This window comes from Rhea pennata, chromosome 2 (assembly GCF_028389875.1).
Source record: "Rhea pennata isolate bPtePen1 chromosome 2, bPtePen1.pri, whole genome shotgun sequence".
Classification (NCBI taxonomy): domain Eukaryota; kingdom Metazoa; phylum Chordata; class Aves; order Rheiformes; family Rheidae; genus Rhea; species Rhea pennata.
The window spans coordinates 96,336,001-96,349,591 of NC_084664.1; the positions used below are offsets into that span (position 1 = coordinate 96,336,001).

Here is a 13,591-nt window from a genome sequence, read left to right on the forward strand (position 1 = left end):
TTACTATACAAAAAAGTGGGAAAAGTATCCCTTAGCTGTCACAGTGTGTCTGACTGGCATTGCAGTTTTCTTCAAGAAGAGATCATCAGCCTGTGATCACACCCGCCCCTGCGCAGCACCCCCGCCCCCCCGCGCGCACCGGCTGCACTCCCGCGCACACCCCACGGCACCCTTGCACGCGAGCACCCGCGCGCGCACACTCACGCCCTTGCACACCCGGCGCGCGTTGCCCGCCCGCCCCCTGCCAGGCGCCCGCCCCCTGCCAGGCGCCCGCCCCCTGCCAGGCGCCCGCCCCCTGCCAGGCGCCCGCCCCCTGCCAGGCGCCCGCCCCCTGCCAGGCGCCCGCCCCCTGCCAGGCGCCCGCCCCCTGCCAGGCGCCCGCCCCGCCCGCTGCGTCGTGCGGCCACCCCCGGCCGGGGGGCGGGGCCCGGGCGCCAGGAACGGGGCGGGGCCACGGGGCAAGCCCCGCCCAGGCCCGCCCGGTCGCCTAGGCGACGAGTCGCCGCGGCCTGGCGCGCGGCGGCTGCGGTTGGCGCTGGCCGTTGGCGGTGGGATGCGCCGGCCCGGCAGGGGGCCCGGCGGCGGCGGCGGCCGCCTGGCTGGCACCGGCCGAAGCACCGCAGTAAGTGGGCGGCCGCGCTCCCCGGGAGCGGGGCTGGGGGCCGGGCCCGGGGCCAGGGCCAGCCGGCGGGAGGGGGCCCCGCGGCCTAACTCTCACCGGGGCTGCGCTGCCGGCGGGAGCCGCGGGGCGCGTGTGTCCGTGCCCGTCCAGCAGGGGCCCCGTTTCCCCCCCGCCTTTGCTTTTCCTTCCCCTGCCAAGGCCCTGGAGGGGGGCTGAGCACCACTGCCCCTGCTGTGCCGGTAAAGCCCCTCAGCCAGGCATGAGCAAAGCCCGAGAGGTTTTCCCATAAAAACAGAATCGTTGATTGAGGCTGGAAAAGGAGCAACCCCGGTTCTGTTATCTGTCCCTGACTGGATCACCCCTTCCCCTGCCTTCCCCCTCCCCTTTCCTCTCATCTTAGATGAACTGAATCATGTGTGATTTTTCTGTGCATATACCTGAACCTAGCCTGTGTTCTTAGCGATGGGTGTAAGAGCAACGGCTCTGTTTAGGTACAGTGTGTGGGGATGTGAGTCCTGCCCCCTTTGACTCCAGTGAGATAGGACAAGTCCTTAGTGGTCTTAAGTGTTCAGTATTGATGAGACAAGGCTGATTTTTGTTTATGAGAACTAAAGTGAAACTTCCAGACCAAGCAATCTTGAGTTCCACATCTTGAAGAGTTGTGCTCTTCTTTCCAAGGGTAGCATATATTAAGGGAGGTAACTGTGCTCTCAAGAGATAACAAAAAATCGGAATGAAACTGAAATTGTCATGGAAATGGTGCTCTACTGAGCCAAAATGGACACTTATTCAAATTTATAGTGATCTAGAGTGAGTCTGGAGATTTTGAAAATGGATATTCTCTGTTCCTTCTGAACACCCTCAGGAGCTGGAGACTTAGAGTCCCTAAGTGTTGCTCACTGAAACCAACATTACTGTTAGTTTTTTGAGGGCGTTACTGGGGAAAGTAGTGACAATGTTGCTTGCACTGAATAACAAAAAGTTACTGCTTAGGAATGTTGGAAAAATTGGTGTGGATCATTCTGGACTGAAACCAAATCTGGTTGTGAACAAAAGGAAGAAAAATATTTCTAGCAAACTGGAATCCCTCATTTTTGATATGCTGTATTCTGAATGCTTGTTACAAATAAGTGAAACAATGTATTAAACCTTTAAAGAGAATTTGTTTTATTTATTTAAGGCAGTATTTTGAAAGTACAAACCTCCTCCCTGAGATTATAAACTTGCTTGTAGTAGTGAGCAGCTACTTACAAATTATTACTTATAAATAACTGCTAGTCTTTGATGAGAGTGATGGATTTGTAGTCTAAGCTTGAGAACTGGACATACCAGCCTTGGAGCCAAAACCGCCAGTTTTGGTAATGTGACATAGAGTCACTACTAAGAAGATTCTTTTAATAATGTTTTGTTTTTCTTTTTTTAACTTATAAGATTTACATCAGCATACATCACTTACTGTGCAGTTCTGCCAGTTTTGATCATTGAGAATAGTACCATGCTCAATGAAGAGTTTTGGCAATTTCAACAGTTACTGCAAACAGGTTAGTGAAACTGGGTTATAAACATTTTGCTTATCCATATTGGAAATCTTTATCAGGTCATATATTCTAGATTGTATTTTAATAGGATGGTAGTTTATTTTTCTTGAACATTCAACTATAAAATATTTTCCTTAGTAATGTATTATAAATGTGCAGCAGCGAGGCAGATGATTTGCTGTTATTTAAATTGTAATTCAGACATTTTAAGTTGGTTTGGATTGTTGCTATTGCTTACAGAAATAATATTGGTAATATTGCAAATGTGAAAATTTTCTTGAAATATTTAATAGTTGTTGAAATTACACAAACCATTAGATTCTTTCAAGTTCCTATATTTTGCCCTCTATTTGTCCCCTGCTTTAATCCTTCCTTAATCCTGTGTGAAGAGATTATTGGCAATATGTCACTAAGAGTATAAAACAAGCTGTTGTTTACAATAGGATTTCTCTTTTCAGTTTGGTAGCCAAGACTGTGATGGCATATTTATGTTCTAGAGCTGCATATAGGTTGGGAAATATTATCATATAACCTGCATGATGGCGAAAGGCACTCAGAGGCCTATGTTACCAAGAAAAGCTAGATTGCACCCTTGTACCAACCTTGAGAGAACAAAAGAGAAAGCTGAACATCAAATTTTGAATAGAGGAGACCACAGCGAAAATTTACTAACTTAAGCTGGGTATGTGTGGTGCAAAATATAAAGCATGCAAATGTCTACTGTAGTGAAGTATGAATCTCTACGACATTTGTTTATATTCTAAAACATTCTATTCTGTAATTTCCACAGAGCAAAAGAAGCTTCTGATCCTGATATCATAGCAGCCTGATCAAAACAGATATTTAGCAGTTTTATTTATTCTAATATCAGTGGATGATGGTGGTCAGCATTTTGCAGGATCCAGTTATGTACTTTTTGGTCAGCAAAGTTCTGTCAGCCTTCAGTATTTCTTATGGACTACCACATGCCGTATCATTGCTATAAAATTGACTGTTTAGTTGTCCACAGAACTGTATTATTTTTTCAGATATTTCTGGTGTGAAGGATGAATTCTCTAAATAGAATTGGAATAACAGAAAAGTCCTAACAAAATTGGAGAAGAGCCTGGAGTCAAATGTGATACCTGAAGTCATTTTTTCCACCATATTTAGTTAGTTTTCAGGTGATGATGTCTCACTAAGAGTTCCCTCATATGCCTTTCTAATTGACCAAGACAACTCTTTCAAGGGACTCATCAGCAAAAATGGCCTAGTGGTTGAATGTGTCATATGTATGATGATACCCAAATGTTGGTGTCAAGATACATAGTTTTCACATCTGATTTTATTCGTTTCTGTAGAGCAGCTTTGGCATTTCCATTTGATTACTGAAGGAATGTGCTGCCACTTCTGTACTTTAGTAGATTGTCTTCATACTCTAATAGATTACAGTATACAACAGAGAAGGAATATATTACAGAGCAAACAAAATGCACATGTTTATTATAGCTACAATATATTATATTACACAGGAATTTTAAAGGGAGGAAGCACTTTATGTGATGCTATTTCAAGTATCCAAGCTAAAATAATAGTGCAAATTGGATGAAAGGAATAATTGTAAAAGAATCTAATTATCTTAAAATCTTAAATTAACTTGAAAAGCTGATAGGACTTAGGCAACAGAATCAGAAGACTAAAAGGTCAAAACCTGAGGTTTGTGACTAGATCTAGGTCTTTGTTTATTCCAAATATAGAGTTTTCTGTCTTGTTACTTTAGTTTACTTTGTTAGCAAAAAGTTGGGTATGAAAGGTAGATACACTTTTGAGTTCTCCAAACTTTTTTAAAGTATTTAACTCCAGAAGTTCAGATCAGAGCCATCTGTTGTAGGTGTTGCAGAAAAAGACCATGGAAACCATGTTTTAATCAATCTGCAATTAACGTTTGCTAAAGCAGGGAACTGCAGGCACTCAAATTCTGTTACATTTAATTTTACTTCATATTACATGAAACTGGCTGCCTATTCATAAAACCCACATGCAATATATTGTTGCTCATGCTATAGATGCTGTGTTTTAAAATGTATACTAGAATACGTTCAGACAGTGGGATGTTTTTAGTGTCACTAACAACTGGTAAGCAACAAGATATGACTAGCTGGCATGTATTTTAGCCTGAAAGAAACGCATCTTGCTTGTTACTGTTACAAGTAGTCTTGTCGAAATGGCATCATTAAGTTAGTAAAGACCACAGTGCATGCAGACACTTTGGGGAATACAGTGTAAAGCTGAATTCTGAGAAAGTCAATGACAGAAAATGTAAATATATGAAATTCCAATATAAGATTCGGCTTGTCGTTTTAGTTGGCTATGATTTTTACTTCTTGTTAAATCTGCTTTGTAAGATGTTATAGAATATACCACTAAACAATGATCTTATTTTACTGCAAAGATGTTTTTTCCATATAGAGATAAGAAGATCTTCATATCTTTCATTGCCAAACTGGTTATTGTCCAGTGCAAAGATTATAAATTGAGATTGTCCACTGAGTCATTTGTTACTGGAATCTTGACAGGTGTCGTAAGATTGCCCCGGTAATAGAAGTAACAATGAGTGGGGAGGTGTACATTACTACTTTTCCAAAGAAGCAGCATTTCAAGTAACAACAGCCTAGAAATATCAGTGTATTGTCTAGGCAGATGTTTCTTTTACACAACAGACTAGCCTACTCTGTGACGTTGTATTCAGAGTAGTAAAGGGACAGCTTTGTGGTTGAATTTGAGCAGGTCTGTAGAGCAGAGATTTGTTACTAGCTGAACTTGAGTTGCCTTAACCTATTTGGACAGGCTTTCCAGCCTGTAGCTAACTCTCGCGTGAGGATTAGAACTACAGAGTTGTGTTTGTAGCTGAATTTTGCATCTCCAGTAGAGGTAGGTTGAGGGTGGATGTCAGCTGATTTAGGCATTAGTCTGAATTTTCAGACAGCAGTGGCAAAAAGAGAGAGAATGCTGGAATTAGACTAGCAGTAGATGATTGATCTATATTTAAGTATTTGGGTTATGGAGAATAAATGATGCATGATTGATTGTTAATTTTTCCTAGGCCTACATAAGTAAGTGGATGAATATTGTGAGTTTACATAATTGCCTATTATCAATTACCTTAAATTTTGGTGACAGATAATGTTATGTATAGCCAGGGTTAGGGTTTGAGTTTGGATTAAGATTCAAATTAAAGTTTAGATAAATAGAAGAAGAAGGACTAACATTTTTTAATGTGGACTCTGTTCTAGATGAAAGTTCAGGTCAAGGCTTCCAGATCAATGCACATGAGCCTTATACTTATTTCTATAGGCCTTTTCAAATTTAACAATAATCTTAACTCATTAGCCATTACTATGCCTAATCCTAATTGTGACTGTAGACTAAGAACTGTGTGAACTGCAGAGTAAGATATCCAAATAAATTTATACATTGGAGAAGAATGCAGGGATTTACCTTAGGGAAGATGCGCTCCTTCTTCTTTTTCTTCGCCTCCCTCCCTCACTAGTTTTAAGCTACCTAATCTGCTTGCACTGCCAATTCGAAACACAACATTTAGACCAACAAGCACCAGCCCTATTTTTGCGTTAGCAAGCTGTCCAAAACTGGACTTATTCTGTCTGTGATCGCAAACCTCAGCTCTGCCTTTATTGCAGATTAGGAATCTACTGCTGTCTGCAAACTTGGAATAAGGAGTTCTATCAAAGAACATCAGCCTTAAACACACCTCTCCAGTTCTACGGAATTATGACAGTAATCCTGACTCTCCAGTCCCTGCTTACTCTAATCCTAGACCAGGCACCTTCTGTGGTTTGAGGGTTTAAAGGAAATAGTTTTACTGAAGTGTTCTAGTTAGAGAATACTTAGACATCTGGGAAGTATTATTGAGATAAAAATAATACAGTGTCTTTTACCTAAAATGTTGTAAAATTAAATTTTTACCTATTTTTATTTTTTAAGGATCTATATGAGAATGACCATGTCCTCTTCTTAGTTAAACTTTATATCTGGATCTCAGAATAGCTATAATTTGGAGCAGATCAGCAAATATCCTGATTAATTATGAGAAGACATTCATCAATATAAAACAGTCTGGAAGAAAAAAAATTCTTTAAGAAAATAAGCACAGAATCCATTAATAGAACAGAAAGTGTTTAATATTTCCAAAGCTTTTGGCTACCCTGGTCTTACAAAATGAACCGTTATACTACCATGAAACAACTGGGCGATGGCACATACGGCAGTGTGTTAATGGGGAAGAGCAACGAGTCAGGAGAACTTGTGGCTATCAAAAGGTATGTGTTGCTCAGTAAATGTACCTGGATAACCTTTATGATGTTGTTGTCTACCATCTGCGTACAGGAACAAAGGACAGCTTGGTTTTTCCCAAGGAAATTAGCGTAACAAAAATATTTTATCTATTAAGGTGCTTGATTAAGCGATCTTGTGTCAGACCTCCAGCTAGGGTATCAATAGTGAGACACAACAGTTTGCACAAGTTACTAAGGCATCTTGGCATATAAAATTATGTGCTGCTTTTGTTCATCTAGAATGTGCTTCCTTCTAAAATGTTGTTAGGTTAATGCCAATGGAAAAGCAAAATTGAATGTACAGTTGATAGGTTAGGGAGATTTCGGTTTCCCATAATATTTATATGAATTGTGAAAGTGGATGACATCCCTCTTAATGGGTAGATTTGAAACCTCCGACCCCCCCTAAACCTTCTTATGTACTGTGCAAGTGTCAGATATTACTGCAGTGATAAATACCAGGTAACAATCTGGTCGGGTAAATAAAAGATATCTGCTTGGGTCTAATAATGATGTGTTGTGCATAATCAACAACATTGTCATACTAGCCTGAAAAGATTGTTAGAAAACAAGAAAAATTGTATTAGAGGAATGGAGATATTTCCCCTTATTCCTGTAGAATTGCAAAGCAAGAGACAAAACTTAAGTAGAAATACCAGAAATTGAAAGTTACTGGGATTTTTTTTTTCTTTTATGGATTTACTGTGGAAAGGTAATTGGAATATAATTGACTAACTAATTGCTTTGAGAATTGCATAGAGCTTTAGGTTTCTCCATACATAGCTAGTACTGTTACCTAAGTTAATAAAATTAATCAATACTCAAAAAAAAAAAAAAAAATCTGTGGTTTATTTTTATGACTTCTAGGCAAAAGGAACAATGTTTTGTGGAGAATATTTTTCTTGTTTTTCATTGTTATGATTTCAGGGTTTGCAATGTTTCTGTGTGATTTTAAATTTGGAGTTTTGTGAGGGGGCAGTTTAGGTTGTAGATATATTTATTTTAAAAGAAAATCTCAGTTTTAAATAGAGTCTCTCTAGGAGCCAGAACTTTTCAGAAACACAATGAACAATATGAAATTCACAACCAAATCCCAAGGTCTCAGCAACACCTAATATTCATGTCTATATCTACACAAGACTTGCAAATAAATGTTACACTGGTACACATAGCAGTTAGTTTAGAAACTTTATTTATATGTATGTATGCATATTCCTTGGAAGATTAAGTAAATTTTTATTCTCTATTAAATACCTTAATAGAAAAATGTTTGTAGAAATGACTGATCAAGTCAGATGGCTAATTATAGTGTTCAGCACTTAACATTTTTGAAATCTGAAGAGTATTTTATTCTTGTTTTCATAAAATCTTCAAATGAGGCACAAATAGGTGATTTTTCTTGTTTTAAATATCCACATTTTATTCACTGTGTCACTGTTATTTCCCTTTCAATTAAGGGCAGTTCAAATGATACAAAAGAATTTTGTGTCCTCAATGTTTATAGAAAGGCCTTTTAGTACCATGGTCTGTCTGGCTAATTACATCTGTAAAAATATATCTGCAGTGATTAATCACTAAACACTTAAATTTGTAGCAAATCCAAGAGTTGTATGCTAGTGATGAGTATTCTAGTCTATTTGAAGTTCAGTTCAAAATACAGCTAGTGTTACACTTGAAAAATAGCATGTTTGGGATTTTCTTTGTTCTAAAATCATTCTATGCTATTTAATTAAAATACTTTGTTGTGGACTTCTATTTCAGAATGAAAAGAAAGTTCTATTCATGGGATGAATGTATGAATTTGAGAGAAGTCAAGGTAAAACTGTGAACATAATCATTTAATAAAATATCTGGTTAGGTTTGCGTAAATAAATGAACGGAAGGGTATCTGCAATGTCCAAGCCTAAGGTCAAACTCGAGCAGAAATCTTGAACCAGGGTTCCACAGCCACCATGGGCTGCTGGCACTCCTACAAAAGCTCCAGAGTTATGGAATATCTTAACATCCTCAAGCAGTGGTCATGTCCCGTAACAAAGTCATCTATCTTTGATAGAGGATAATAAAGCACAACAAAAGGCTGCTTATCAATTTTAGTAGCCTGTTCTTTCATTACAGGTAGCTTACTAGATATATATCCGGTTCCCATATCTTGTACTTGGGCCGTCTGTAGAAAGCACTGAGAGTTTTGGCTAGCCAAGTGATATAGGGCCAGGCCTGACACTTGAAAATTTAGACTTAAATTTCAAGTCATCTCATGTTTCAGACATTTTATTCTCTATATACACAAAACTACCTGTCAGACAACCTGGGTATCCATAATTTAGGTTTGAAGTATTGGACATTGCACATAATCACCATTTACAAAAAGAAAGCATACAAAAGAGAATCCTTATTCATAAGAAGCTCTTAACAAAAAGACCCCATTTTAAAAAAAAACACTAGGTTTTCTTATTCAATTCTGTAAGCAAGAGCTGTTAGAGCTTCAGAACTGTTTTTTATTGTAGGGATCTATACTTTTTTGTGTTATGCTTCAACTCAACTGGAAACTGTTATTGGTAAAAATTTAGCTCTGTTAAGGAACCAAACTCGGTCAAATTTTCTGAATCCATATTTTGCTGTATTACAGTCTCTGAAGAAGCTGAATCATGCCAATGTAATAAAACTGAAAGAAGTCATCCGAGAAAATGACCACCTTTACTTTGTGTTTGAATACATGAAGGAAAATCTCTATCAATTAATGAAGGACAGGTATGTTTCTTCCATAGAACAGACAGTGTGCTATGATGTTTCATTCTGTGACTTTTATGCTATCTTGAGGAACTTGTTGGAATTTGTGTTTTAGGCTCTTATTGCAGCCCCATTAATATGAACCAGAGTTACTGCACCTGCATACCAAGAGTAGTATTCTGCATTGCTCAATTTATAATGCTTCTGGGAATAATACTTTGTTCAGTTGTTATGAAATAGATTGCATGTCTTCAGTGTGTATTGAGCCATGAGAGAAATTCTAAATACCATTATTTTAGCATTCACTTAAATTTATGAACTAGATAAATCCTGTTGATACTGCTTTTGTCTGTGGATTTGGTTTAAGGTCAAGGTGGTCACCTGCATGTACGTGCATGCATGCTGGTACCTATATGGAGAAAGACCTATATGAAGACTGCCTGATGTTGCTGTCTTGGATAAACTGTACATAGTAGGTTTTCAAAGTGGACTTCGCAATAAAACTTGCCTTTTTGTTAACAGTTTTTTCTTTCCTGAATTCTTTTGCTATTAATGTTTATTCTCTTTAGACTTTAGTGTGTGCCTGGTCTCCCAGTGAGCAATGATCTGAGCTTCACATCCTGTGATGGTTGCTAGCAGACCAGCACAGTTTTACCCTGCAGCTGAGAGGCATTGCTCTCAAGTAGGATTCCCCTGAGGGTACAACTGGATAGCATACTTACTGCAGTGCTGTGCCAGTGCAGTCTCTTGCTTGCTCTGGTATCGTGCCTACCACATTCATCTGGTCAAGCGCACTAAAGGCCAGCCAGCTGCATGGCCCTACAAATAGGGTCATGGACCTATCTGCAGAGAAATCCCTTTGTGGCACTGAAGGAGACTGAGACTAAGGCCTGGAAGCAAGGGAGTTTTGAGACAAGAGCTAGTTTTGTCTGTCTTGCTTTGTGTGCAAGAATTGGCAGGTCTGTTTTCCTCCATTTATGACATAGTACTGAAAATGAAGAAAAGCGTTTATTTTGCCTTATAGGAAAATATGGATTTATACATTTTTTAATCACATGAAATTGTTAATTTGTTTCTTCACAGAAACAAGTTGTTCCCTGAGTCAGTCATCAGAAACATTATGTATCAGATATTACAAGGGCTAGCTTTTATTCATAAACACGGTAGGTTTAATAGTAGAGTTTAATTCTGTTACATTTTTCTTAAAAAAGGAAGGTAATGCACAGTAACAGCATGAATAAAAAATCTGGCAAAGTTGATTAATTATCTCTAATAAAAATTATTCCCATCTACTTCAAGTATAGTGCGTTTTTAAATCAGACCTAAAATTATATCTTGCTTTTTATACCATCAGATGTTTCCATTTAATTTTGAAAGCATTGGAGTTCAACATTTCAAAAATTAGTAGGTTGCTTAGCATTTTTTCTCCCTCAGATGCCAGATGAATAAACAAACTAAAGAAAACCTGCATGTTGTGCTATACTGTGCATTTCTCTCTATTTCCTATAAAAAGTTCTCTTTAAGGAGCATTGATACTTCACAGAAGGCAGTTTCTCCTGTCTTAAGGTATTATAATTAATATGGTACCATGAATCTGTAAAAATATTAAAATAATTTGCTTGCTAAGAAAATCCAGTCTCCCTGTCAAATACAATCTGGATATAAATATTTTAAGACATGAGGCTTTTTTTTTTTTTTTTTTTTTTTTAAAAAAAAGCAATTACAAGCACCGACAGTTCATTATAAACAAGAGGTGCTGTGTGCTTATAACAACAACGAAGTTTCATAGCATTTACAAAACTTCTAATTCTCATGTTCAGTATCTATCTGTAAACTGCATTCTGAAATACTGGTATTATCTCCTTTACATTTGGAAGTAGTATTTTTCTCTCCTGCTCAACTCACGTTTTTTGTACTTGTCTTTCTCATCACATTTTTATCTCTAAAGCTTCCCGTAGAGAATAAAGTAGTCACTGAAAATGACTAAGAATGACTAAATGAACAAGAAACAATGCTTGCAGTGATTTCTGTTTAGTTTTCATGTACTATGGCAAGGCCTGCTGATGGGTTCACATGCATGACCAGCTCTGTTTTCTAGTATTAACCAATACCCATAAATTGGTGTTTCATGTCTTTTTAAGCAAGATCATATACTGTTCTCTGATTTATTAGCATTCTCTTTTCCTTCCTCCTTTTTGCATAAAATTGTTGAGAAAATCAGAACTTAGGAAAATCTACCATTTCTAAATTACATTTGGGAATGACAGGTATGATAAACTTGAAAAATGACATTTTAATGTAATAATTTCAGATGATTGCTTACAGTTGTTGTCAATTTCTGAATGCAGAAATCAAATACTTTGTTGTAGTGAGTAAATTTCAAATTGATTTATAATAAATAGTATTTTCTAATTAAATAGTAGAATTGATTTTCTCAGTGATTCCTCTAAAGATGCTTTAAAATTAAGAACTCCAGATATATAGGTGCTCAAGCCAACACTAAGCATTAAAGAAACTTTATGTTCCTGCATTATTAATATTAGCATTCTAGAGCAGAATTTTGAACTTAAATGCTTCTGTGTGCAAAATGCTCTCATAATAATAAACAAAATAGTTTAAATTATTCAAGGAATTTTATAAGCCAGATAATGGTATCACATACTCCAATTTCCATTATAAAAAGGTGATGAGACAGTTGTAGTTTTCGTCAAAGATTTCATACTAAGATTAGTTTGTAATTTGATACTGCTATAATATCTAATTCATTTTCCTCAAAATGCTAATGACAGTTTTCATTTTTTAATTTAAAAATGTAAGTTAATAATTATTGGAGAGGAAAATACGGATTTTTTGTTGTTTTGCCATGCCCCTATTTTGAATAAAAATGGACAAAATAAAAAGCTATCATCTTTCAAAACATCCCAAAGTAAGTTTTGGATGGTGCTACTAGAGCTAGCTGTTTGAAAAGTGATAACACAATTATTTGTTATTCTTTTCTGTCTGGTCTTCTATAGGATTTTTTCATAGAGATATGAAGCCTGAAAACCTTCTATGTATGGGTCCAGAACTTGTGAAAATAGCTGATTTTGGTTTGGCTAGAGAGTTAAGATCTCAGCCACCATATACAGACTATGTTTCTACCAGGTGGTAAGTGTATTATGGTGTTAATACATGATCTTAAGTAGTTACCTTTCACTGCTTCTCATTTTGATTTTACCTATAATTTCTTTCTATTCCCATAGGTATCGTGCTCCTGAAGTTTTACTAAGATCATCAGTTTATAGCTCTCCTATTGATATATGGGCAGTTGGCAGCATAATGGCTGAACTATACACACTAAGACCTCTTTTCCCAGGGACAAGTGAAGTAGATGAAATCTTCAAAATTTGCCAAGTATTAGGGACTCCAAAGAAGGTAAGACTTTTGGAACACTTCACATATTAAATAATAATAATAATAAAGTGAAATAAAGTGATTACATAAGTTGAATTTATCTTACTTTCCAAACATACATAAAAATTATTGTTTTAGTAAATTACACAGAATCATAGAATGGTTGAGGTTGGAAGAGACCTCTGGAGATCATCTAGTCCAACCCTCCTGCTCAAGCAGGGTCACCTAGAGCGTGTTAGACAGGGTTGCATCCAGGTGGGTTTTGAGTATCTCCAGAGAAGGAGACTCCACAACCTCTCTGGCAACCTGTTCCAGTGCTCTGTCACTCTCACAGTAAAGAAATTGCTCCTCATATTCAGGTGGAACTTCCTGGGTTTCAGTTTGTGCCTGTTGCTTCCTGTCCTGTCGCATGGCACTCCTGAAAAGAGTTTGGCCCCATCCTCTCAACACCCCACCTTAAGGTATTTGTAGACATTTGTAAGATTCCCTCAGTCAAAAGAAGGCTAAAGAGGCCCAGCTCCAGGCTAAAGAGGCCCAGCTCTCACAACCGTTCCTCATAAGAAAGTTGCTCCAGTCCCTCCGTCATCGTAGCCCTAGACTGGATTCTCTCCAGTAGCTCCATGTCTCTCATTCTGAGGAGCCCAGAACAGGACACAGTACTGAGGCCTCACTAGGGCTGAGTAGAGGGTAGGATCACCTTTCTTGACCTGTTGGCAAAACCCTTCCTAATGCACCCAGGATAGCACTGGCCTTCTTGGCTGCAAGGACACTTTCCTGGCTCATGGTTAACTTGTCCACCAGGACTCCCAGGTCCTTCTCTGCAGAGCTGCTCTCCAGCAAGTCAGCCCCCAGCCTGTGCTGGTGCATGGGGTTATTCCTCCCTAGGTGCAGGACTCTGCACTTGCCCTTACTGAACTTCATGAGGTTCCTCTCCACCCAACTCTCCAGCCTGTCCAGGTCTCTCTGAATGGCAGCACAGC

The 13,591-nt window shown here is 38.4% G+C and overlaps 1 protein-coding gene across 2 annotated transcripts in view; it reads left to right on the plus strand.

Annotated features, from left to right (window-relative positions):
* Window positions 1-536: 536 nt before the first annotated feature.
* The window catches only part of MAK (male germ cell associated kinase), a 35,332-nt gene continuing 22,277 nt past the window's right edge, over window positions 537-13,591 (plus strand). For both annotated transcript variants that reach the window (XM_062568052.1, XM_062568054.1), the window contains exons 1-8: window positions 537-622; window positions 2,054-2,163; window positions 6,142-6,476; window positions 8,253-8,307; window positions 9,118-9,239; window positions 10,302-10,381; window positions 12,233-12,365; window positions 12,461-12,632. In XM_062568052.1, coding sequence (XP_062424036.1) covers window positions 6,376-6,476; window positions 8,253-8,307; window positions 9,118-9,239; window positions 10,302-10,381; window positions 12,233-12,365; window positions 12,461-12,632 — 663 coding nt within the window. In that variant the 5' untranslated portion in view covers window positions 537-622; window positions 2,054-2,163; window positions 6,142-6,375. The remainder of the gene's footprint in view (window positions 623-2,053; window positions 2,164-6,141; window positions 6,477-8,252; window positions 8,308-9,117; window positions 9,240-10,301; window positions 10,382-12,232; window positions 12,366-12,460; window positions 12,633-13,591) is intronic.